The sequence below is a fragment of the Oncorhynchus nerka genome, linkage group LG26 (genome assembly GCF_034236695.1).
Source record: "Oncorhynchus nerka isolate Pitt River linkage group LG26, Oner_Uvic_2.0, whole genome shotgun sequence".
Lineage (NCBI taxonomy): Eukaryota > Metazoa > Chordata > Actinopteri > Salmoniformes > Salmonidae > Oncorhynchus > Oncorhynchus nerka.
This window is the reverse complement of record NC_088421.1, coordinates 25,700,120-25,725,512: the sequence shown is the minus strand read 5'-3', so window position 1 is coordinate 25,725,512 and position 25,393 is coordinate 25,700,120. Positions and strand designations below refer to the sequence as shown.

Here is a 25,393-nt window from a genome sequence, read left to right as displayed (position 1 = left end):
CAGTATTTATGCTGCAGTAATTTGTGTCGGGGGGCTAGGGTCAGTTTGTTATATCTGGAGTACTTCTCCTGTCCTATTCGGTGTCCTGTGTGAATTTAAGTGTGCTCTCTCTAATTCTCTCTTTCTTTCTCTCTCTCGGAGGACCTGGGACCATGCCTCAGGACTTCCTGACATGATGACTCCTTGCTGTCCCCAGTCCACCTGGCCGTGCTGCTGCTCCAGTTTCAACTGTTCTGCCTTATTATTATTGGACCATGCTGGTCATTTATGAACATTTGAACATCTTGGCCATGTTCTGTTATAATCTCCACCCGGCACAGCCAGAAGAGGACTGGCCACCCCACATAGCCTGGTTCCTCTCTAGGTTTCTTCCTAGGTTTTGGCCTTTCTATGGAGTTTTTCCTAGCCACCGTGCTTCTACACCTGCATTGCTTGCTGTTTGGGGTTTTAGGCTGGGTTTCTGTACAGCACTTTTGAGATATCAGCTGATGTACGAAGGGCTTTATAAATACATTTGATTTGATTTGATTTCTGAGTGAGGGTTACAGTAACAGTATGTGCTAGGTATTTAGCGAGAGGGTTTTGAGTGAGAGCTACAGTGCTGGTGTGTGTGTGAGTGAGGAGTATAGAATGAAAGCGGGGTGCAGTGTGTGTGTGAGTGAGTGAGTGAGGAGTATAGAATGAGAGTGGGGTGCAGTGTGTGTGTTTGAGAACAGGGTGCAGTGTGTGTATGTGAGTGAGGAGTATAGAATGAGAGCGGGGTGCAGTGTGTGTGTTTGAGTGAGGAGTATAGAATGAGAGCGGGGTGCAGTGCGTGTGAGTGAGGAGTATAGAATGAAAGCGGGGTGCAGTGTGTGTGTGTGTGAGTGAGGAGTATAGAATGAGAGCGGGGTGCAGTGTGTGTGTGTGTGTGAGTGAGGAGTATAGAATGAGAGCGGGGTGCAGTGTGTGTGTGAGTGAGGAGTATAGAATGAGAGCGGGGTGCAGTGTATGTGTTTGAGTGAGGAGTATAGAATGAAAGCGGGGTGCAGTGTGTGTGTGAGTGAGGAGTATAGAATGAGAGCGGGGTGCAGTGTGTGTGTGTGAGTGAGGAGTATAGAATGAGAGCGGGGTGCAGTGTGTGTGTTTGAGAGCGGGGTGCAGTGTGTGTGTGAGTGAGGAGTATAGAATGAGAGCGGGGTGCAGTGTGTGTGTGAGAGTGAGGAGTATAGAATGAGAGCGGGGTGCAGTGTGTGTGTTTGAGAGCGGGGTGCAGTGTGTGTGTGAGTGAGGAGTATAGAATGAGAGCGGGGTGCAGTGTGTGTGTGTGAGTGTGGAGTATAGAATGAGAGCGGGGTGCAGTGTGTGTGTGTTTGAGTGAGGAGTATAGAATGAGAGCGGGGTGCAGTGTGTGTGAGTGAGGAGTATAGAATGAGAGCGGGGTGCAGTGCGTGTGAGTGAGGAGTATAGAATGAGAGCGGGGTGCAGTGTGTGTGTGTGAGTGAGGAGTATAGAATGAGAGCGGGGTGCAGTGTGTGTGTGCCACTCACTAGTTGATGAAGTCCACAGCCTGTGTTTTGAGTTGGTCTGCACTGTGCAGGTCTGCCAGGATGAGGATCTCTGCAGTGTTCTCCACAGACAGACTGGTGCACAGAGCATCCTCACACATCACCTTCAGCCTCTCCAGAGCATACTGACAGAGAGACGGGGGGGAGGAGAAAACTAATACATTTGTACTTGCTATCTATCACCATTTACAATAGGAAATGCTGGACTGTGTAATGATTTCATAACTGCTCCTGTCACGTCAATGAAGCTAGTTTGACTTTGAGGGAGAGGGTTTGAAAAGGAGTGTTGACAGTGAGTGGTGGAGGTGGAGCGCGGGAACCAGGGAGAGAGAGCAGAGATCATGGTAGTGTGTAAACACTGAAAGGTGATTTATCTGACGTCCTGTTAAACCTTGGGTGTCCAACTCAACACCACGGTACAGTACACCCACAGTGTAGACAAACACACAACTCTGAGGCAGAAAGTCACTCACAAAAGGCCTGGCCACTGTCCACACACTGACAGATAGGCGAGTGTGTCCTTTCGTGCAAATGGGCACATCACATATACACTACATGACCATAAGTATGGACACCTGCACGTCAAACATCTCATTCCAAAACCATGGGCATTAATATTTAGATGGTCCCCCCTTTGCTGCAATAACAGCCACCACTCTTCTGGGAAGGCTTTCCACTAGATGTTGGATTATTGCTGCAGGGACTTGCTTCCATTCAGCCACAAGACCATTAGTGAGATCAGGCACTGATGTTGGGCGATTGTGCTTGGCTCGCAGTCGGCGTTCCAATTCATCCCAAAGGTGTTCGATGGAGTTGAGGTCAGGGCTCTGTGCAGGCCTGTCAAGTTCTTCCACACTGATTGACAAAATATTTCTGTATGAACCTCACTTTGTGCACAGGGACACTGTCATGCTGAAACAGGAAAGGGCCTTCCAAAAACTGTTGGCACAAAATTGGAAGCACAGAATCATTTAGAATGTCATTGTCTGCTGTAGCGTTAAGATTTCCCTTTACTGGAACTAAGTGGCCTAGCCCGAACCATGAAAAACAGCACCAGACCATGATTCCACCAAACTTTACAGTTGGCACTATGCTGCATTGGGGCAAAAAGTGTTCTCCTGGCATCCGCCAAACCCAGATTAGTGCGTCGGACTGCAAAATGGTGAAGCGTGAGTCATCACTCCAGAGAACGCTTTCAACTGGTCCAGAGTCCAATTGCAGCGAGCTTTACACCACTCCAGACGACGCTAGGCTACTCGGCCATGGAAACCCATTTAATGAAGCTCCTGACAAACAGTTCTTGTGCTGACGTTGCTTCCAAAGGCAATTTGGAACTCGGGAGTGAGTTTTGCAACCGAGAGCAGATGATTTTTAAGCACTATGCGCTTCAGCACTCCGTCCCATTCTATGAGCTTGTGTGGCCTACCACTTCACGGCTGAGCCGTTGTTGCTCCTCAACGTTTCCACTTCATAATAACAGCAGTTACGGTTGACCAGGGGAGCTCTAGCAGGGCAGAAATTTGACAAACTGACTTGTTGGAAAGGTGGCATCCTATGACAGTGCATTGTTGAAAGCCACTAAGATCTTCAGTAAGGCCATTCTACTGCCAATGTTTATATATGGAGATTGCATGGCTGTGTGCTTGATTTTATACACCCGTCAGAAACGGCTGTGGCTAAAATAGCCGAAGCCACTAACTTGAAGGGGTGTCCACATACTTTTGTATATATAGTGTACAAAGCCCCACAACATTGCTAATCTTCCAGCTGCAGCCAGGAGGACTGAGGCTGGCGATTCAGAGGTGTGTGTGTGTGTGTGTGTGTGTACATAAGAGCTGTACTATTGTATAGCCAGAGGCTGCTGGGATAACATTAGAGGGGTAAAGGAGGACCTTAGTGAGACCTGGCCTTGGCCTCCAGCAGCTCCCTACTGAGTTAACCACATGCACCATTATTAAATAAATCACACACACTGCATGAGAAAAGAGAGGTAAGGAAATGAATGGGAGCAGAGAGGATGAATGCAGTTAAGATGAAGGAGTGTCACAAAAGGAATCCTTGAGGAGCGAAGGGCAGCACTTAACACAAACAATGTAGGGTGTGTGTGTGTGTGTGTGTTCGCGCATCAACAGATCTGGGGTCCTAGCAATTACTCAAATATGTTGACAGAAAACGAAGGAAGTTACGGAGGTTGAATTCTGCCACATTCAGTTCATTTATTTAGATTCACATACACCTCACAAAGACCTAGCATCATTCTGCACACAGGACCATTACATATGGTACATAGCATCTCATACACCTCACACACAAACATAACATAATACTGAAGGCCAGGGAACATAACAACATATGATATACTCACTCATCCATACAATATGATATCAGATACGATATACACACCTCCTCATTCCTCCTCCACCCACACTAACCTTGTCAGCCGCAGCCAGCAGGTCGTCAGCCATCTTGTCCAGGTTGGGGGCTTTGCCCGTGTAGATGAAGCACATCATCTCCTTGAACACCTCGGGCTCCACATCGTTGATCTCCACACGGTTCTGGAGGAGAAGAGACCCAGGGCAGTGCTCAGAGCCTATATTACCACAACTTCCCAACATCAGATCCATTATGAACACTCCATTATGAACACTCCATTGACTGTGATCCTGTTCCAGCAGTCTTTCCATGATGCAGTCTGCTTAACTCATTTCAGATAGGTGAAGTTAACTATCTACACTGAACAAAAATATAAACGCAACATGTAAAGTGCTGGTCCCATGTTTCATGAGCTGAAATATAAGATCCCAGAAATGTTCCATACACACAAAAAGTTAATTTGTGCACAAAATTAGTTTGCATTTCTGTTCGTGAACATTTTTCCTTGGCCAAGATAATCCATCCCCCTGACAGGTGCGGCATATCAAGAAACAGATTGAATAGCATGAACATTACACAGGTGCACCTTGTGCTGGGGGAAATTAAAGGCCACTCTAAAATGTGAGTTTTGTCACAAAACAATGCTACAGATGTCTCAAGGTTTGAGGGAGCGTGCAATTAGCATGCTGACTGCAAGAATGTGCACCAGAGCTGTTGCCAGAGATTTGAATGTTCATTTCTCTACCATAAGCCGCCTTAAACGCCATTTTAGAGAATTTGGCAATATATCCAAAAGGCCTCACAACAGCAGACCACGTGTAACCACGCCGGCCCAGGAACTCCACATCTGGATTCTACACCTGCGGAAGGAAGGGGGTGCTGAGGAGTGTTTGTCTGTAATTCTGTAATAAAGCCCTTTTGTGGGGAAAAACTCATTCTGATTTGCTGGGCCTGGCTCCGCAGTGGGTGGGCCTATGCCCTCCCAGGCCCACCCATGGCTGCGCCTCTGCCCAATCATGTGAAATCCATTGATTTGGGCCTAATTAATTGATTTCAATGACAGATTTCCCTATGAACTGTAACTCTGTAAAATCGCTGCGTTTATATTTTTGCTCAGTAAAGCTAATTTTACTATCGACTTTATCATTCATGTCACAAACCCACCATGTCTAAACCCATAAAACACACACCAAATAGTTGTGAGCAGACCAGAGCACCAGAACACCTCTGAAACAGTCTGAACACGTTCAACCCCAAAATTGAAAACGACATTTGAGATGTATTCCCCCCCCACAGTCGATTCCTGGAATTAATCCGGAGAATTCGTTCCCAACGAACGGTGCCTGCAGCCAACGGCAACACTCTTTATCGCTCGTCGGCACGGTAACCTGAACCCTTTTCTCCGCTCCGAGAGGCAGAACAAGGCAGTAAACCAATTATGTTGCTGCTTTATCATCGTCACGGCGACCTGAGGTATTTCAGCAGGGTCAGGCCGGGTATACAGACAGCTCAGAGCACATTAATGTTCCATTCTGGACACTAACAAAACAGCACACTACAAATCAACCCATTACACATTAGCACAGACATACATGTGTTTGTTTATCACCAACAAACACAAACATTCATCCTGTACAGAGAGTACACGTGATCTTTCATGGTCTACCAACACACACACACACACACACACACAGAGTCTACCAACACACACACACACACACACACAGAGTCTACCAACACACACACACACACAGACAGACAGACAGACAGAGAGAGAGTCTACCAATACACACAAACAGGCACAAGGCTGGGCTATTGTGTTTATTTACAAACTCATTCATTCTCCCTCTAGACTGGTGAATCTGTTTTCTCTATCATATGGGGACACATTCCTCCCCCTCTCCCTGATGAAGACGCCCACTTATATAGCAATTAAGATGCATTTCCTCGCTGTGTGCTTTATAATTTCCAAATTTGAGCAGGGCCCGCATCAATATTCTGACAACACGACCTCTACATCACCGACGTTCAATCTCACCATCTCCCTATCAGATGAGCAGGACCCACACACACACCTAGCAAGGATCTATTTTGGTCAAACTCCCACAAATCCTACAGTTACAGATCTTACAGTGAGCCTGCCAGCTCCATGCAGACAGAGGCAACATTCTGGAAGGGTACAGTAACCGTGTAGACACATCCCTGTCTGAACTAGTGATGATGCAACAGAGAGAAAGATATGTGAAGATCCTCCCCACTGAGACACAGGACTGTTCAGGTCACAACACTGTCTACAACACTCACCTTTTTACTCTCCTCCATCTCATGTTCAAACATGGCACTGAACACTGGCGATCGGGCTGGAGGGGAGGGGGGAGGGGGTAGAGAGAGCACATCAAAATGTATGTCACATGCACCGAATACAATGCCTACTTACAAGCCCTTAACCAACAATGCAGTTCAAGAAATGGAGTTAAGAAAATATCAAATCATATAAAAAGTTACATAACGAGGCTATATACAGGGGGTACCGGTACCAAGTCAATGTGCGGGGGTACAGGTTAGTTGAGGTAATATGAACATGGATAGATTGATAGAGCAAGTGAGCGAGAGAAGGAGAGAGAATAGTTTAGTTGGCTAATGTGTCTCCCATCTGTCTGTCTGTTTGTCTGTCTGCCACAGGGGCTGTGGAAAGCACGAACAGCCTCCGGTACACACCGTCCTGCTACTGCTACTCCCAAGGCCTAATGCACCAGCTCTCACTGAAGACTAGCAGGGCCATGAACCAGGAGATACAGGATGTGCCCCAAATGGCACCCTATTTCCTATATAGTGCACTATTTTTGACAAGGGTAGCACACTAGGGAATAGGATGTAATTTGTGACGTACTGAACCATATAACGTTGTTTAATTCAGAGATTTGTCAGAGAGAGAGAGAGATAGAGAAACCCAACCCCACAGCAGCACACAATTAAAATGGCTCAAAATAACTCAATAATTGACAGCCATTCCCATTCTCCACAGGAAGACAGTTTCCCCCTCTAAATCATCATTGTTTCATAGTCTTCATGTGTTTTTCTAATAAAGAAATGGGATTCCTCTATATGACAGTATGAGACTAGTGTGCTTGGGAGTAGGACACCTGAAGTGTTGCACCATAGCTGAGAGTTGTTTTGTTGTGAGTGTTGTACCATAGCTGAGTGTTGTTCCATAGCTGAGTGTTGTACCATAGCTGAGAGTTGTTTTGTTCCATAGCTGAGAGTTGTTTTGTCGTGAGTGTTGTACCATAGCTGAGAGTTGTTTTGTTGTGTTGCACCATAGCTGAGAGTTGTTTTGTTGTGAGTGTTGTACCATAGCTGAGTGTTGTACCATAGCTGAGAGTTGTTTTGCTGTGAGTGTTGTACCATAGCTGAGAGTTGTTTTGCTGTGAGTGTTGTACCATAGCTGAGAGTTGTTTTGTTCCATAGCTGAGAGTTGTTTTGATCCACAGCTGAGAGTTGTTTTGCTGTGAGTGTTGTACCATAGCTGAGAGTTGTTTTGCTGTGAGTGTTGTACCATAGCTGAGAGTTGTTTTGTTCCATAGCTGAGAGTTGTTTTGATCCATAGCTGAGAGTTGTTTTGTGTGAGTGTTGTTCCATAGCTGAGAGTTGTTTTGTGTGAGTGTTGTTCCATAGCTGAGAGTTGTTTTGCTGTGAGTGTTGTTCCATAGCTGAGAGTTGTTTTGCTGTGAGTGTTGTTCCATAGCTGAGAGTTGTTCCATAGCTGAGAGTTGTTCCATAGCTGAGAGTTGTTTTGTTGTGCGTGTTGCTATGAGTGTTGTTCCATAGCTGAGAGTTGTTTTGTGTGAGTGTTGTACCATAGCTGAGAGTTGTTTTGTGTGAGTGTTGTACCATAGCTGAGAGTTGTTTTGTGTGAGTGTTGTACCATAGCTGAGAGTTGTTTTGTGTGAGTGTTGTACCATAGCTGAGAGTTGTTTTGTTCCATAGCTGAGAGTTGTTTTGATCCACAGCTGAGAGTTGTTTTGCTGTGAGTGTTGTACCATAGCTGAGAGTTGTTTTGCTGTGAGTGTTGTACCATAGCTGAGAGTTGTTTTGTTCCATAGCTGAGAGTTGTTTTGTGTGAGTGTTGTTCCATAGCTGAGAGTTGTTTTGTGTGAGTGTTGTTCCATAGCTGAGAGTTGTTTTGCTGTGAGTGTTGTTCCATAGCTGAGAGTTGTTTTGCTGTGAGTGTTGTTCCATAGCTGAGAGTTGTTCCATAGCTGAGAGTTGTTCCATAGCTGAGAGTTGTTCCATAGCTGAGAGTTGTTTTGTTGTGCGTGTTGCTATGAGTGTTGTTCCATAGCTGAGAGTTGTTTTGTGTGAGTGTTGTACCATAGCTGAGAGTTGTTTTGTGTGAGTGTTGTACCATAGCTGAGAGTTGTTTTGTGTGCGTGTTGTACCATAGCTGAGAGTTGTTTTGTGTGCGTGTTGTACCATAGCTGAGAGTTGTTTTGTGTGAGTGTTGTACCATAGCTGAGAGTTGTTTTGTGTGCGTGTTGTACAATAGCTGAGAATTGTTTTGTGTGAGTGTTGTACCATAGCTGAGAGTTGTTTTGTGTGAGTGTTGTACCATAACTGAGAGTTGTTTTGTGTGAGTGTTGTACCATAGCTGAGAGTTGTTTTGTGTGAGTGTTGTACCATAGCTGAGAGTTGTTTTGTGTGAGTGTTGTACCATAGCTGTGTGAGGCTATTATAGAGATGCAGTGCCGAGCTCGTTCTGCAGTAGACAGAGAGAGAAGCACCACACTGTTTTAGATCACATGACCAATAAGAAGCCAATTTAAAGCGTTCCGCTCAGCCAGCACACACACACTTCCACAGCCCTTTTGATCCTGCTCTGTCCGTTTCCACAGCGATTAACGGCCCGGAGAGTTGTCACAGGAACGGTGGTGGACAGGGAGAACAATGAGTGGAGTGGGTGTCACCTAACCCAGGTAGCGGAAGAAGCGAGGGAGAAGGAGAAAAGGAGAGAGGGAGGTGCAGACAGCCAGATGAGGGGGTGGAGAGAGAGAGTGAAGACCCCAATGCCACAGTAGCACACAATTAAAATGTCTCAAAATGACTGGATAATTGACAGCCATTCCCATTCTCCACAGGGAGAGTTCCTGAAAGTTTCAGTCAGATACTCAGCCATGGGGCTCTATTTGCAGCTGCCATTAACAGCCTGCTCTTTGGCAATTTCAACTTCAAAAAGCCAGCACTCCACTATTTTCCAACCCTGATGCAAGGGTTGGTAATTTACCTGTCTTATATTATATATATCATTATCAAAAAATAATGTATTTTCAGCTGTTTAAAGCTGTTGTACAAAACCAAAAGAAAGAGACGAACGAACGAAAAACGAACTTATGAGCAGGTAGCATAGAAAGTGTACATTGAACAGATCTACCGCTTCCTCGACTTGCTTTCAATGAGAATGACAGATCTATAACTCACATTTCTATAACTGCTGATAAAAACATTTAGAAATTTCACCCTGTGTATTCTACTATTCTAACTCGCAACAGTAAGTTGAGACCCCAACTACTATCTGTAGAAGTGCAAATATGATCTGTAAGATGGTACCATTATGTTTATAAAACATTACATTTAGAAGTAGAATAACAGTGAGTGGACATTCTCCCTCTATTTATTTTGGATCTTTATCCAGCTCCTTTAAAGAGTATGGATGTTTGTAAAACCCTACATAGTCCATGTTTTCTCTATATGACATGCCCACGTGGAGCAATTATGGTGCTTTCAACTCAAAATGTAAACAAAGCTTATTTAAAACAAGTTGCTGTGTAGTATTTTATTTATTTATTGTAATTTCACCCCCTTTTTCTCCCCAATTTCATGATATCCAATTGCAATCCAATTACGATCTTGTCTCATTGCTGCAACTCCCCAAAGGGCTCACGAGAGGCAAAGTTCGAGTCATGCGTCCTCCGAAACATGACCCGCCAAGTCGCGCTTCTTAACACCTGCTCGCTTAACCCGGAAGCCAGCTGCACCAATGTGTCGGAGGAAACACCATTCAACTGACGACCGAAGTCAGCCTGGAGGAGCCCGGCCCGCCACGAGTGGCAAGAGCGCAATGAGCCAAGTAAAGCCGCCCCGGCCAAACACACACCTAACCCGGACAACGCTGGGCCAATTGTGCGCCGCACTATGGGACTCCCGGTCACATCCGGTTGTGACAGCCTGGGATCAAACCAACCCCAGGCTGTAATGACGCCGCAACACTGCGATGCAGTGCCTTAGACCGCTGCGCCAATCAGGAGGCCCTGCTGTTTAGTTACTAGAATTATACACTTTCTTTTTAGGCCTTATCGATAGCCAAGTGAATTTAGTCTTGCTTATTGACTATGTTTGGCATGACCACACTGCAATTTACAGTAGGCCTAGCCCCTATATCGGTGTGAATGCTATAGCCTATGTTTATATCGTGTAATTCCCTATTAAAGCAATGCAATTAAAACAATGTGGAATGCAAACATGTTGAAAATATTCAGCAAATATGGGGAAGGATATTTAACGAACTAGGCTATAACGGACTAATATTCAAATTGGCGTTGATGACAACGCTATACATAAAAGACAGTAAATAAACAACTTTAAGCAACTACACATTTAGCCATGGAGCACGTTCCGATTGGTCAGTGTGGGGCCAAGCCTCGATACACCCACAATGTGTTTTATAAGTCCAGAACTTTCGCTCCACCGCCAGCTACTGTGGCCATTATTCTGGCTGTGAAAATTGCTAAAATATTTCTACTACTACCGACAGCGCTAAGACTTAACATTGCGCTAGGTTTAATACAATAGAGCCCATAGTCTGTGTTTCTGTCATTGATGTGTCTATATCTGTAAGAAGTGGGTCCAGTGTTCTGTGTGGTCAGTATGCACGTGAGTGGCGTGCGAGACAAAAGTAATCTTACCTGCCAGAATGGCTTTGTGTGCCTGGAACTCCTGTCCCGCCACACACAGGGAGCAGTCAGTGAAGCGGGAGTGTTCCCAAAGCCCTCCCAGCTCATCGGCCAGCCTGCAGTCTGGCACCTTCACCATGTTCATAGTGTTCTGACCTGAGATGTTCACAGAGTCCTGCACCACACTCACCTACAGGGAGGGAGAGTTAGACGGAGAGACAGGAGACGAGAGAAAAAGAATGAGAAAAAGGAAAAAAACAGAAAGAAAAAGACAGAGGGAAGATCAGTCAGTCAGTCTACTCACATTGTATACATTACAGTAACCAGACAGACATCAGCGGTATTAGACCGTCTATCACCTTACACATTCTAATGGACAAATCAGACAACACACACATCAAATCATATACAGGAAGACCAGCCATTAACAGATGATCTCTGCCACACCAATCAATACATCAACCGTTAAATAAAGCTGCCATGCAAACACACACCTCCAACAATTAACGTATGCTCTGCTCATTTACCACATCCACTCACAAACAAGACACTAGACAGGAACTTGACTCAGTCTATTAATCATTAGGGTGTGTGTGTCATTAGGGTGTGTGTGTGTGTGTGTGTGTGTGTGTGTGTGTGTGTATATATTCTCCATGCTGGCTTAGCCACCTGTTCAAGACAACATCGAACATACTAATTTATCTCACTACAGGACAGCGTGCGCCCCACACACAGTCTTGTACAACTAACCTTGCTGGGACACAAAATGTAGTACCATTCAAGATCCTATTTTCCCTCCTAACCTTAACACTAATTCTAACCTAAACCCTAAACCCCCTAGAAATAGCATTTGACATTGTGGGGACTAACAAAATGTCCCCAGTTTGTGTTCGTTTACTGTTCTTGTGGGGACTTCTGGTCCCCACAAGTATAGTTAAACACGTCCACACACACACACTCCTATTAGGTTATCGACAACCTTTAATACCACAGAAGAAAAGAACCAAACATCGCCCAACAATTTCCAAGAAGAATCCAAACATTTTAAAGCAGCATTCCTAAGACACTGAAACGGTTCCCCAAAAAATATGTTTCATTGCCACAAACTGTTCCTAGAAAAAGCTGTGTCATGGCCCCTGAAACTCCCAAATGCATCCCAGTAAGGTGACCTTGCCACTGGGCTGTTCAGACAGGGAGGGATGGAGGCTGTCCCCCATGAAAAACACCCTCCCTGTCTGTTCATCTCTCCGTTCCTCAGTCCACACGTCCCTCTGTCTGCCCATCTGACTCAGGCAGAGACGAAAGGGGAGAAAAACACACAATGAAAAAGTGTGTGGCAAGCAGGAAATTGAATGTCAAGGACCCTTGTTTGCTCCTGATGGAGGTGTAAGTGTTAGCCTGGAGGGGAGAGAAAGACAGGGCGGGAGGGTTAGACATGGAGAATAAAAGACTGGGAGAAAAAGGCAGGACAGGGTGACAGACAGAGAGGGTATAGGATCCCAAGGAGGAAATAGACTCTCATAAACACAAGCTCATTTCCTGTGATGACATTACAGGGACACAGTACAAAGGAAATGGTGATGTTGAGAGGAGAGCATTGTGACCATGAGTATTGTGTATCACTGTGTGTGTGGCACAGTCTGGTACCCACAGCTGGCACCATAAATCACACTCCAGGGGGACTTTAGTATGAATGATGTACATCCATCTCCACACACACTCAAGAGTACACTCACAAGGCACTCATAAGACACTGATTAGCAACTCATACAAGGACTGGGAGAGACAGACGTGTGGAGGAGAGATGGAGATGAGAAGGAGAAAGAAGACAGTATAGGAGGCATATTAAAAGAGGTAAACTGGAGACTTGAGTAAGAGGGAGGGAACAGGTAAGTCAACACAGACAGCACTGGGTCTGTTGAGATGCACTCTGTATGGCCGCGTATCAAATAGCACCCTATTCCCTATATAGTGCTCAACTTTTGACTGTAGGGAATAGGGTGTCAATTGGGCCGAACTCATTATACATAGTGGTAAATACAGATGGGAGTGTTTTGTTTTATGTGTGTCTGTTGGTATAAATAAGCATGGCGGTGCACTCAGCCGCTGTATAGCACGGCAAGCCACACTAGGCTAGCCACACTGGCTAACCTGGCCCATTATTCCATCAACTAACCAGGTGGAAACAACACTTTGCTGTAGCTCTGCAGCTAGCTCCTATTTACACACACTGACTAAACTACTCTCTGTCTTCACCCCTCAGTCACGTTCTCCTGTCATCATCATCTTCATCACCAGCATGTTCAACAATCATCACCATCATCCTCGTCAGCAAGGCCGTATATTACCATCATTATGGTGGCGATGTTCATTAATGGCCTTAACCCCTGACCTGCTGGTTTCTCTATCGACTCACAGCAGCCCTCTTGATCTCTGCAGACCAGACAGTTGCTATGGAATCTCAGAGCCCAGAAGATTCATTAATTTATGCGTCAGTCTCTTTTACTCCTCTACGTGTCTGTTTATAGATTTACAGTACGCCATGAGTGAAATAGTCCTGAAAAAATTAGCAAATCAAGTTCATTAAGTTATGGAACACTTTCTTTTCCCTCCACTGTGTCTTATGTTCAATATGATACTTTTCTCTGATCAATCCAGAGCAGACTGGGTCACACGCACACACACCTTTCCTCAGCTCTGCCTTAATAGGTGTGATCTTTTAAACTTGTCGTCTGAACCCCCGAGCGCAGAACTCTTCAGCAGCTTTTTATAATGCATGACTGGCCCTTCATCCGCTCTTCTCTCCAGCCGCTCTCCAGTCAACCAGAGTAAACAGCGCTGCTCAAGACACACAAACTATATTGAATGCAAACACACTGTCTTTATAAACATACTTTCCTCAGAGGTATCAGCAAACCCCAAAATAAGGCCACACACATCTAAAAACCCACACACATGCAGACATTAAACCAAATGACAAATCTAGGTGCTTAACTAGGGCAAAACATACCAGTCAACCCTGCTGGCAACCCATTAAAGCTTCATAGCGGATGAGCCAAATTATTCCCATACTTTAGATGGTGATTGACAGTTAACACTACTGATGAGCATTCCATTGAGTCCGTGGAGACACCATTCACACCAGGGTACTGGACTAGATCTACAGTTGGTATTTCAGCAGACCAGCCTGCACCCGTCCGCCACAGACGTTTTTGAGTGGATCGACACACAGACGGGGGCAGAGGCATATTTCATGCATGATTTGAAGTCAAGCTGGTGGGTGGGTGGCAGGCAGGCAGGCAGGCAGGCAGGCAGGCAGGCAGAGAGAGAGAGAGAGAGAGAGAGAACCGGAGCCACAGCAGCCAGTTTCCCATTGTTTCGGAGCCATGTGTTCCTGTTGTCTCGCGAGCCTTGTTCTTCCACAGAGACAAACAACTGCCTGGGTGGCAGAGAGAAATGCAGACAGACCGACGCAGACACACGGATGCAGGAAAACAGGCAGGCCAGCCATTCAGGTCCCTTGAAACTAGTTGTGTTTTCTCTGCTGGAAGATCACAGAAACACTAAACTGATAGCTTTGAGACGGAGGCCCGATTTAACAGCGCTTGAAGGAAACGATCTGGAGGAGCACGGGAGAAAGACAGTTACTTGGTGCTTCATTTTTTGGGGTTTAAAGATCTGTTGGTGTTGTTGCGTCAAGGTGTAACTTGTTCTCAACCTGAATGAGGAGGCCTCGAAACTAGGGTTTCTAAATACCCTCGTACCGTTTTAAGCAAATTTGAATATTTGTACATTTCATATAAATACATGCAGTCAACTTGTGTACTAGGTAACAGACAAAGCAGATTAAATTCATTATACATCTTATAACTATTAAGTTAATTATCTAAGATGGGACAAATTCTCTCCAGCTAGGTTTTGCTAAACGGCTAACATTAGCTTGAAAGATCAAGCTTCTTGTAACTTTTTACATGTAACTGCTTTTTTACATTTAACTGGGCAAGTCAGTTAAGAACAAATTCTTACTTTCAATGATGGCCTAGGAACAGTAGGTTAACTGCCTTGTTCAGGGGCAGGAGGAACAGATTATTACCTTGTCAGCTCGGGGATTCAATCTTGCAACCTTTCGGTTACTGGTCCAACGCTCTAACCACTAGGCTTCCTGCCGCCCCATGAGGATCAGATGAGGATCAACATGAAACAAAGGCACTTTTCTCCTCTCTCACCTTCTCTCCATCTATCACTATTCATCTGTCAGTCTCAGTTACTGGGTCTCTAACCCTCTTTCTTTCTTTCAAGTGTCATCTTGCTTTATTTCCCTCACTTATTCTCTCTGTTGCCTACGCTATTCTACCCTCGCTCTCTCCCTACTCCAAACAAGGCTTGGGCGGGATATCGTATAGCAGTTTATTTGGAAAAGCCACGGGATGGTTCTGCCAATATTCAAAAATATTTCAATAAATGTTCATATTTGTAGCCACTTTTTAAGTTGTTACCCGCAGTCCACATGTGCAATACGTTAGGAGATCAAGCTTTCTTAATTTCACCTGTCACATTTTAAATGATGAAGCTTATCGTAGTTCCCCAGAACAGTTGAGCGTCACGTGTTTGTTTATAAACAGCACACCGGGAGAAAGCCATGTGGTGAATCCATAGCATTCTATATCTATCAGTGAGTCTGTTGTGCAGCGCACATGAGGTGATGAACTTACACTTATGTGCAATTCACTACTCAATGTTTTCCATCAGATATCTTAGTATGGCTTTCTTCCAGAAGTCAAAGATCTCTGGATGAGTTATTTTTTCCCCCTGTGCTTCCTACTAGTATTCCCTCTTCTCCATGTACACATGGTTCTCTTCCTTCAGAAAAGCAAGCATCACAACTTTGTTCATTTGCACAATCTAGCTTGTTCACTTTCCATTGTCAATGTCCATACAGATTGAAAATGATATCCGGTAGCTAGTCGCTATGCTTGTATAACTTTACGAGCTGGGTATGCCAGTATTTGCAAATAGTTTATCAGTTTTTGCCCGTTAGTATTTAGCTATGTGATTTCACTATTATAGTAGTTTGTGCTATGCCGGTTATACCGTAAATCCTGGTATATGAGAAGGGCGATATGACAATATGAAAATCTGGATACCGCCCAAGCCTACTCCAAACCCTGTTACATCTTCTCTCAAACTATTTCCACCCTCTTACACCCATCTTCCATCCTTCCCATTCTGTCTCTGTCTATCCTCCCTAACCAAGTCTCTCACTTTGTGTCTCAGTCTCACTGAACCTCTACACATCTCCCTGTCTCAGTTTTGGGGAGGTGTGTGAGGTGAGAAAGGGAGGTGTGTAGGGAGGTAGATAGGGGTGAAGAGAGCAGCTGGAGCATCTGCAGCAGTCTCCTCTGACAGCAGCGTGGCATATGGCAGGGCCCTGTGAAGGATGGGCGCTGTCACCCGGCAAAGTGCTTACCCACAGACAGCCAGGAGAAAGAAATGGGGAGGGGGGGGGACGAGCGAGAGAGAAAGAGCAGGAGTAAGAGGAGGAAACAGCTGAACATCAGCACCCACCTCATTTATTCACACACTCCCTGGGAGGAGACTGTGGAGATGAAGAGGAGAGAGGATACGGAGGAGAGAGAGAAAGAGCAGGAGTAAGAGGAGGAAACAGCTGAACATCAGCACCCACCTCATTTATTCACACACTCCCTGGGAGGAGACTGTGGAGATGAAGAGGAGAGAGGATACGGAGGAGAGAGAGAAAGAGCAGGAGTAAGAGGATGAAACAGCTGAACATCAGCACCCACCTCATTTATTCACACACTCCCTGGGAGGAGACTGTGGAGATGAAGAGGAGAGAGGATACGGAGGAGAGAGAGAAAGAGCAGGAGTAAGAGGAGGAAACAGCTGAACATCAGCACCCACCTCATTTATTCACACACTCCCTGGGAGGAGACTGTGGAGATGAAGAGGAGAGAGAGGATATGGAGGAGAGAGAGAGAGGATATGGAGGAGAGAGAAAGAGCAGGAGTAAGAGGAGGAAACAGCTGAACATCAGCACCCACCTCATTTATTCACACACTCCCTGGGAGGAGACGGTGGAGATAAAAAGAGGAGAGAGAGGATATGGAGAGAGAGAAAGATAGAAAGAAAGCTCTGTGGATACAAAGATGCTGTAGGGTGGTTAGGATGAGACTAGAAGCACTATTGTATCATCACTATTATGAAGAAAGAGTTATGCTGGGGTAGAATGAGAAAACCCTTCAGTGGTTCATTCACTGCCTGAGGTGACAGAGTGTGTGAAACAAGCCCATCATGCCCACCAGCTGAGGCTCTCTGACACTAACTGTCTGCCTAAAGGTGGACCACTGACTTACCAATTTAGGATGACCGAGTATCCGAAAGACACTTCTGTTCAACTTTCTGAATAGAGCTAGCCACACTTAACAGTAAGCAAAACCCCTTAGGCAGAGATACAGTACATTTTATGAGGAAGTTCTCCAACTAACGTATGTAAGGGGTGGAGGACACAAGACAAGGGAGAGGAGGGAGCAGTGAGGAGGAAACAAGAGAAGGGAGAGGAGGGAGCAGTGAGGAGGAAACAAGAGAAGGGAGAGGAGGGAGCAGTGAGGAGGACACAAGAGAAGGGAGAGGAGGGAGCAGTGAGGAGGACACAAGAGAAGGGAGAGGAGGGAGCAGTGAGGAGGAAACAAGACAAGGGAGAGGAGGGAGCAGTGAGGAGGACACAAGAGAAGGGAGAGGAGGGAGCAGTGAGGAGGACACAAGACAAGGGAGAGGAGGGAGCAGTGAGGAGGAAACAAGACAAGGGAGAGGAGGTAGCAGTGAGGAGGACACAAGACAAGGGAGAGGAGGGAGCAGTGAGGAGGAAACAAGAGAAGGGAGAGGAGGGAGCAGTGAGGAGGAAACAAGACAAGGGAGAGGAGGGAGCAGTGAGGAGGAAACAAGACAAGGGAGAGGAGGGAGCAGTGAGGAGGAAACAAGAGAAGGGAGAGGAGGGAGCAGTGAGGAGGAAACAAGAAAAGGGAGAGGAGGGAGCAGTGAGGAGGAAACAAGACAAGGGAGAGGAGGGAGCAGTGAGGAGGACACAAGAGAAGGGAGAGGAGGGAGCAGTGAGGAGGACACAAGAGAAGGGAGAGGAGGGAGCAGTGAGGAGGAAACAAGACAAGGGAGAGGAGGGAGCAGTGAGGAGGACACAAGAGAAGGGAGAGGAGGGAGCAGTGAGGAGGAAACAAGACAAGGGAGAGGAGGGAGCAGTGAGGAGGAAACAAGAGAAGGGAGAGGAGGGAGCAGTGAGGAGGAAACAAGAGAAGGGAGAGGAGGGAGCAGTGAGGAGGACACAAGAGAAGGGAGAGGAGGGAGCAGTGAGGAGGACACAAGAGAAGGGAGAGGAGGGAGCAGTGAGGAGGAAACAAGACCAGGGAGAGGAGGGAGCAGTGAGGAGGACACAAGAGAAGGGAGAGGAGGGAGCAGTGAGGAGGACACAAGAGAAGGGAGAGGAGGGAGCAGTGAGGAGGAAACAAGAGAAGGGAGAGGAGGGAGCAGTGAGGAGGAAACAAGAGAAGGGAGAGGAGGGAGCAGTGAGGAGGAAACAAGACAAGGGAGAGGAGGGAGCAGTGAGGAGGAAACAAGACAAGGGAGAGGAGGGAGCAGTGAGGAGGACACAAGAGAAGGGAGAGGAGCAAAGCCAGGAGAGAAGGAAGGGATGAGGGGTGATATTGGGGGAAAAAGTGCCCATTGCTCTGGGGCGTTCCCTCTCAGAAGCAGGACAGGACCATGTGGCCAAGACAAGGAGAGAGAGGGAAGGAAGGAGAGATAAGAGGTTTCAAGTTTTAATGTCAAATGCACTAGAACAGTGAAATTCCTTTCTTGCACACTCCAAACCCAAATATGCAGTAAATAATCAATATCAATGAAGCACTAAGAATAACATAAGGTAGAACAAAAACACACAAGAAAAAAAAGAATATAAGAAGCTATGCACAGGGTCAGTTTGAGTGCAGGGATGCTAGAGTGAGGTACGTACTATGCATTTACAAAGTATTCAGACCCATAGACTTTTTCCACATTGTTACCCATTATTACAAAGCAAAAATAAGTTCATGAATAAATATCACATTTACTTAAGTATTCAGATCCTTTACTCAGTACTTGGTTGTAGCACCTTTGACAGCGATTACAGCCTCGAGTCTTATTGGGTATGATGCACACCTGTATTTGGAGCGTTCCTCCCTTTCTTCACTGCAGATCATCTCAATCTCTGTCAGGTTGGATGGGGTGCGCCGTTGCACAGCTATTTTCAGGTCTCTCCAGAGATGTTAGTTCAGGTTCAAGTCCGGGCTCTTGCTGGACCACTCAAAGACGTTCAGAGACTTGTCCCAAAGCCACTCCTGTGTAGTCTTTGCTGTGTGCTTAGGGTCGTTCTCCTGTTGGAAGGTGAACCTTCACCCCAGTCTGAGGTCCTGAGTGCTCTGGAGCAGGTTTTTTTTAACAAGGATCTCTCTGTACTTTGCTCCGTTCATCTTTCCCTCGATCCTGACTAGTCTCTCAAGCCCTGCTGCTGAAAACATCCCCACAGTATGATGCTGCCACCAGGGATGGTGACAGGTTTCCTCCAGACATAACTCTGGGCATTCAGGCTAAAGAGTTCAATCTTGGTTTCATCAGACAAGATAATCTTGTTTCACATGGTCAGAGTCTTTACGTGACTTTTGGCAAACTCCAAGCGGCCTGTCATGTGCATTTTACTGAGGAGTGCCTTCTGTCAAGCCCCTCTACCATAAAGGCCTGAGTGGTGGAGAGCTGCAGAGATAGTTGTCCTTCTGGAAGGTTCATCCATCTCCACAGAGGATCTCTGGAGCTCTGTCAGAGTGACCATTGGGTTCTTGGTCACCTCCCTAATCAAGGCCCTTCTCCTGATTGCTCAGTTTAGCCGGGCGGCCAGTTCCAGAAAGAGTCTTGGTGGTTCTAAACTTCTTCCATTTAAGAAAGATGGAGGCCTCTGTTCTTGGGGACATTCAATGCTGCAGAAATGTTTCCCTTTCCCAGATCTGTGCCTCGATACAATCCTGTCTCTGAGTTTTACAGACAATTCCTTTGACCGCATTACTTGGTTTTTGCTCTGACATGCACTGTCTACTGTGGGACCTTAAATAGGCAGTTGTGTGCCTTTCCAAATAGTGTCCAATCATTTGAATTTACCACAGTTGGACTCCAATCATGTTGTAGAAACATTGATAATCAATGAAAAACAGGATGCACCTGAACTCAATTTCGAGTCTCATAGCAAAGGGTCTGAACACTTATGCAAATAAGGTATTTGTTTTTTATAAATTTGCAAAACATTAAGAACCAGTTTCGCTTTGTCATTATGCGGTAATGTGTGTAGATTGATGAGGCAAAAAAACAATGTAATCCATTTTAGAATAAGGCTGTAACGTAACAAATGTGGAAAGAGTCAAGGGGCCGGAATACTTCCCGAATGCACTGCATGTACAGTTGAAGTCGGAAGTTTACATACACTTAGGTCGGAGTCATTAATACTCATTTTCCAACCACTCATTTCTTGTTAACAAACTATAGTTTTGGCAAGTCAGTTAGGACATCTACTTTGTACATGACACAAGTAATTTTTCCAACAATTGTTTACAGACAGATTATTTCTCTTATAATTCACTGTATCACAATTCCAGTAGGTCAAAAGTTTACATACACTAAGTTGACTGTGCTTTTAAACAGCTTGGAAAATTCCAGAAAATGATGTCATGGCTTTAGAAGCTTCTGATAGGCTAATTGACATCATTTGAGTCAATTGAATGTGTCCTTGTGGATGTATTTCAAGGCCTACCTTCAAACTCAGTGCCTCTTTGCTTCATGGGATCATCAAAAGAAATCAGCCAAGACCTCAGAAAAAAAATATGGGCCTCCACAAATCTGGTTCATCCTTGCAAACAATTTCCAAATTCCTGAAGGTATCATGTTCATCTGTACAAACAATAGTACGCAAGTATAAACCTTATGGGACCACGCAGCCATCATACCACTCAGGAAGGAGACGCGTTCTGTCTCCTAGAGATTAACGTATTTTGGTGTGAAAAGTGCAAATCAATCCCAGAACAGCAGCAAAGGACCTTGTGAAGATGCTTGAGGAAACCGGTACAGAAGTATCTATATCTACAGTAAAACGAGTCCTATATCGACATAACCTGAAAGGCCGCTCAGCAATGAAGTAGCCCCTGCTCCAAAACCGCCATAAAAAAGACAGACTACGGTTTGCATCTGCACATGGGGACAAAGATCGTACTTTTTGGAGAAATATCTTTCTGGTCTGATGAAACAAAAATAGAACCGTTTGGCCATAATGACCACCGTTATATTTAGAAGAAAAAGGGTGAGGCGTGCAAGCCGAGGGGGAGGCAGCATCATGTTGTGGGGGTGATTTGCTGCAGGAGGGACTGGTGAACTTCACAAAATTTGGTGGATATATTGAAGCAACATCCCAAGACATCAGTCAGGAAGTTAAAGCTTGGTCGCAAAAGGTTCTTCCAAATTAACAATGACCCCAAGCATACTTCCAAAGTTGTGGAAAAAGGCTTAAGGACAACGAAGTCAAGGTATTGGAGTGGCAAGGAGGCCTACAAACCTGACTCAGTTACACCAGCTCTGTCAGGAGGAATGGGCCAGAATTCACCCAACTTATTGTGGGAAGCTTGTGGAAGGCTACCCGAAACATTTGACCCATGTTAACAATTTAAAGGCAATGCTACCAAATACTAATTGAGTGTGTATTAACTTCTGACCCACTGGGAATGTGATGAAAGAAATAAAAGCTGAAATAAATTACTCTACCATTATTCCGTCATTTCACATTCTTAAAATAAAGTGGTGATCCTAACTGACCTAAGACAGGGAATATTTACCCAGATTAAATGTAAGGAATTGTGAAAAACAATTTAAATGTATTTGGCTAAGGTGTATGTAAACTTCCAACTTCAACTGTATAGGGGTAAGGTGACTTGGCATCAGGATATACACAGAGTATACCCAACATTAGAAACCTCTTCCTAATTATTGAGTTGCACCCCCGCCCCTTTCGCCCTCAGAACAGCCTGAATTCGTCAGGGCATGGACTCTACAAGGTGCTGAAAGCGTTCCACGGGGATTCTGGCCAATGTAGACCCAAATATTTGCCACAGTTGTGTCAAGTCGGCTGGATGTTCTTTGGGTGGTGGGCCATTCTTGATACACACAGGACACTGTTGAGCGTGAAAAACCCAGCCGCATTGCAGTTCTTGACACAAACCGGTGTGCCTGGCACCTACTACCATAACCTGTTCAGAGGCACTTAAACATGTTATATTGCCCATTCCCCCTCTGCATGGCACACACACACCCCATGTCTTAATTGTCTCAAGGTTTAAAAGTTCTTTAACCGGTCTCCTCCTCTTCATCTACACTGATTGAAGTGGATTTAACAATTCACCTCGTCAGTCTCATGGAAAGAACAGGCGCCCTTAATGTTTTGTATACTCCGTGTATGATAATTTACACTGCTGCTACTCTGTTTATAATTGTATGTGAGTGTGTGTGCATGTATGTAGATTCAGTATAAATGTATGTGTGTGTGTGTGTTGGAGTGTCAGTGTGAGTGAGTGTGTAGAGACCTGTGAGCGTGCCATAGAGAAATAAATACAAGGGCCAACTCAGATATTCCCTAGAATACATATTTAGAAGTGTTATGGCTTGGGGATAGATGCTGTTCAGGACCCTGTTGTTGTCAGACCTGATGCACCGGTACCACTTGCTGTGTGGAGCTGAGAGAACAATCTATGGCTTGGGGGGCTGGAGTCTTTAATGATTGTCCGGGTCTTCCTTTCACACCGCCTGATATAGAGGTCCTGGATGGCAGGGAACTCAGACCCAGTCGAGGGGGCTGTCCGCACCATCCTCTAGCACCATGCGATCGAGGGCGGTGTTGTTGCCGTACCAAGCAGTGATGCAGCCAGTCAAGGTGCACCCAATAGCGCAGCTGTAGACCTTTTTGAGAATTTAAGGGCCCATTGCCAAACCTTTTCAACTTCCTGAGGGGGAAGAGGCGCCGTTGCGCCTTCTTCATGACTGTGCACGTGGACCATTTTAAGTCCTTAGAGATTAGAACACCCCTGTGGGGGCCCCATGAGGGTCAGTTTGGTGGACGTGATGTTGCCTACCCTTCACCACCTGGGGTCGGCCCGTCAGGAAGTCCAGGACCCAGCTTCAGAGTGAGATGTTCAGTACCAGGGTCCTAAGCTTGGTGACGAGCTTGGAGGGGACGATGGTGTTGAACGCTGAGCAGTAGTCAATGAACAGCATTCTCACAAATGGAGAGAGAAAGAGTAGAGAGAGAGAAGAGAGAAAGATAAAAATGAAAGAAAAAAAAAAAGAGAAGGAAAGAGAATGAGAGAACGAGGAGACAGGTCTCCGATGGTTGTAAAGACTGCATCCCAGGGGGAACAAGGACCAGGAATATTGAAGTACTTTACAGTCTTACCTGCCCAGGAGAAGACCTTGTGGTAGCTATAGGTCAACCGATTATGATTTTTCAACGCCGATACCGATTATTGGAGGACCAAAAAAAGCCAATACGATTAATCGGACGGTTTAAAAAAATGTATTTGTAATAATGACAATTACAACAATACTGAATAAGCACTTATTTTAACTTATAATATAATACATCAATAAAATTACATTTAGCCTCAAATAAATAATTAAACACGTTCAATTTGGTTTAAATAATGCAAAAACAAAGTGTTGAAGAAAGTAAAAGTTCAATATGTGCCAAAGCTAACATTTGAGCTCCTTGCTCAGAACATGAGAACATATGAAAGTTGGTGGTTCCATTTAACATGAGACTTCAATATTCCAAGGTAAGAGGTTTTAGGTTGTAGTTATTATAGGAATTATAGGATTATTTCTCTCTATACCATTTGTATTTCATATACCTTTGACTATTGGATGTTCTTATAGGCACTTTAGTATTGCCAGTGTAACAGTATAGATTCCGTCCCTCTCCTCGCCCCTACCTGGGCTCGAACCAGGAACACATCGACAACAGCTACACTCGAAGCAGCATTACCCATCGCTCCACAAAAGCCGCGGCCCTTGCAGAGCAAGGGGAACAACTACTCCAAGTCTCAGAGCGAGTGACGTTTGAAACGCTTTTAGCGCGCACCCCGCTAACTAGCTAGCCATTTCACATCGGTTACACCAGTCATTAGGCTGATAGGCTTGAAGTCATAAACAGCGCTGTGCTTGCGAAGAGCTGCTGGCAAAATGCACGAAAGTGCTGTTTGAATGAATGCTTACGAGCCTGCTGCTGCCTACCATCGCTCAGTCACACTGCTCTATCAAATCATAGACTTAATTATCACATAATAACACACAGAAATACGAGCCCTAGGTCATTAATATGGTCGAATCCGGAAACTATCATTTCGGAAACAAAACGTTTATTATTTCAGTGAAATAACCGAACCGTTACGTATTTTATCTAACGGGTGGCATCCATAAGTCTAAATATTCCTGTTACATTGCACAACCGTCAATGTTATGTCATAATTACGTAAAATTCTGGCAAATTAGTTCGCAATGAGCCAGGCTGCATAAACTGTTGCATATACCTCGACTCTGCGTGCAATGAACGCAAGAGAAATGACACAATTTCACCTGGTTAATATTGCTTGCTAACCTAGATTTCTTTCAGCTAAATACGCAGGTTTAAAAATATATACTTCTGTGTATTGATTTTAAGAAAGGCATTGGTGTTTATGGTTAGGTACAGTCGTCCAACGATTGTGCTTTTTTCGCAAATGCGTTTTTGTTAAATCATCCCCCAGCGTTGCATCGATTATATGCAACGCAGGACACGCTAGATAAACGAGTATAACCATGTGTAGTTATAACTAGTGATTATGATTGATTGATTGTTTTTTATAAGATAAGTTTAATGCTAGCTAGCAACTTACCTTGGCTTACTGCATTCGCGTAACAGGCAGGCTCATTGTGGAGTGTAATGAGAGGCGGGTGGTTAGAGCGTGTTGGGGATTAATCAGAATAGTTGGGTAACATAGATAAGATGTTTTATTTTTATTGCATGCTTATGTGAGATATGTCATTAGAATGTCTATTTTTGGATAATACTGTTGGCCGGTTGCAGTTATCTGTTCTCTGTCAGGGTTCAGTGACTTGGGCCACAGAGAGGGGAGAGGTCAAGCTTGTCTTCATATGTAAACATATCTTTTAAACCATGTGAAGGGATGATTGAGGGGGAACCAATTATCTCTTGGTTCTACAATGTCTGTGTGCAAGTCACTGTGTCTCCGTGAGCTTGTCCAGAATGGGAGTGTCTAAAATGACAATTGATATATATCCTAATGTCTTGGTACTATGTTGTACCGAGAACGAGAAGTAGAACCTCGTTTTAGGAGAGCAAACTGAACGATAATTTATAGCTAATGCTGTCTGGCTATGGAA

General features: G+C 45.1%; 1 protein-coding gene across 2 annotated transcripts in view; it reads right to left on the bottom strand.

Moving 5' to 3' along the window:
* Nucleotides 1-25,393, bottom strand: part of LOC115110928 (speckle-type POZ protein) — a 162,332-nt gene that overhangs the window by 68,539 nt on the left and 68,400 nt on the right. For both annotated transcript variants that reach the window (XM_065010323.1, XM_065010324.1), the window contains exons 7-10: nucleotides 10,880-11,057; nucleotides 6,225-6,280; nucleotides 3,980-4,102; nucleotides 1,530-1,672 (exon numbers count right to left, since the gene is read on the bottom strand). In XM_065010323.1, coding sequence (XP_064866395.1) covers nucleotides 1,530-1,672; nucleotides 3,980-4,102; nucleotides 6,225-6,280; nucleotides 10,880-11,057 — 500 coding nt within the window. The remainder of the gene's footprint in view (nucleotides 1-1,529; nucleotides 1,673-3,979; nucleotides 4,103-6,224; nucleotides 6,281-10,879; nucleotides 11,058-25,393) is intronic.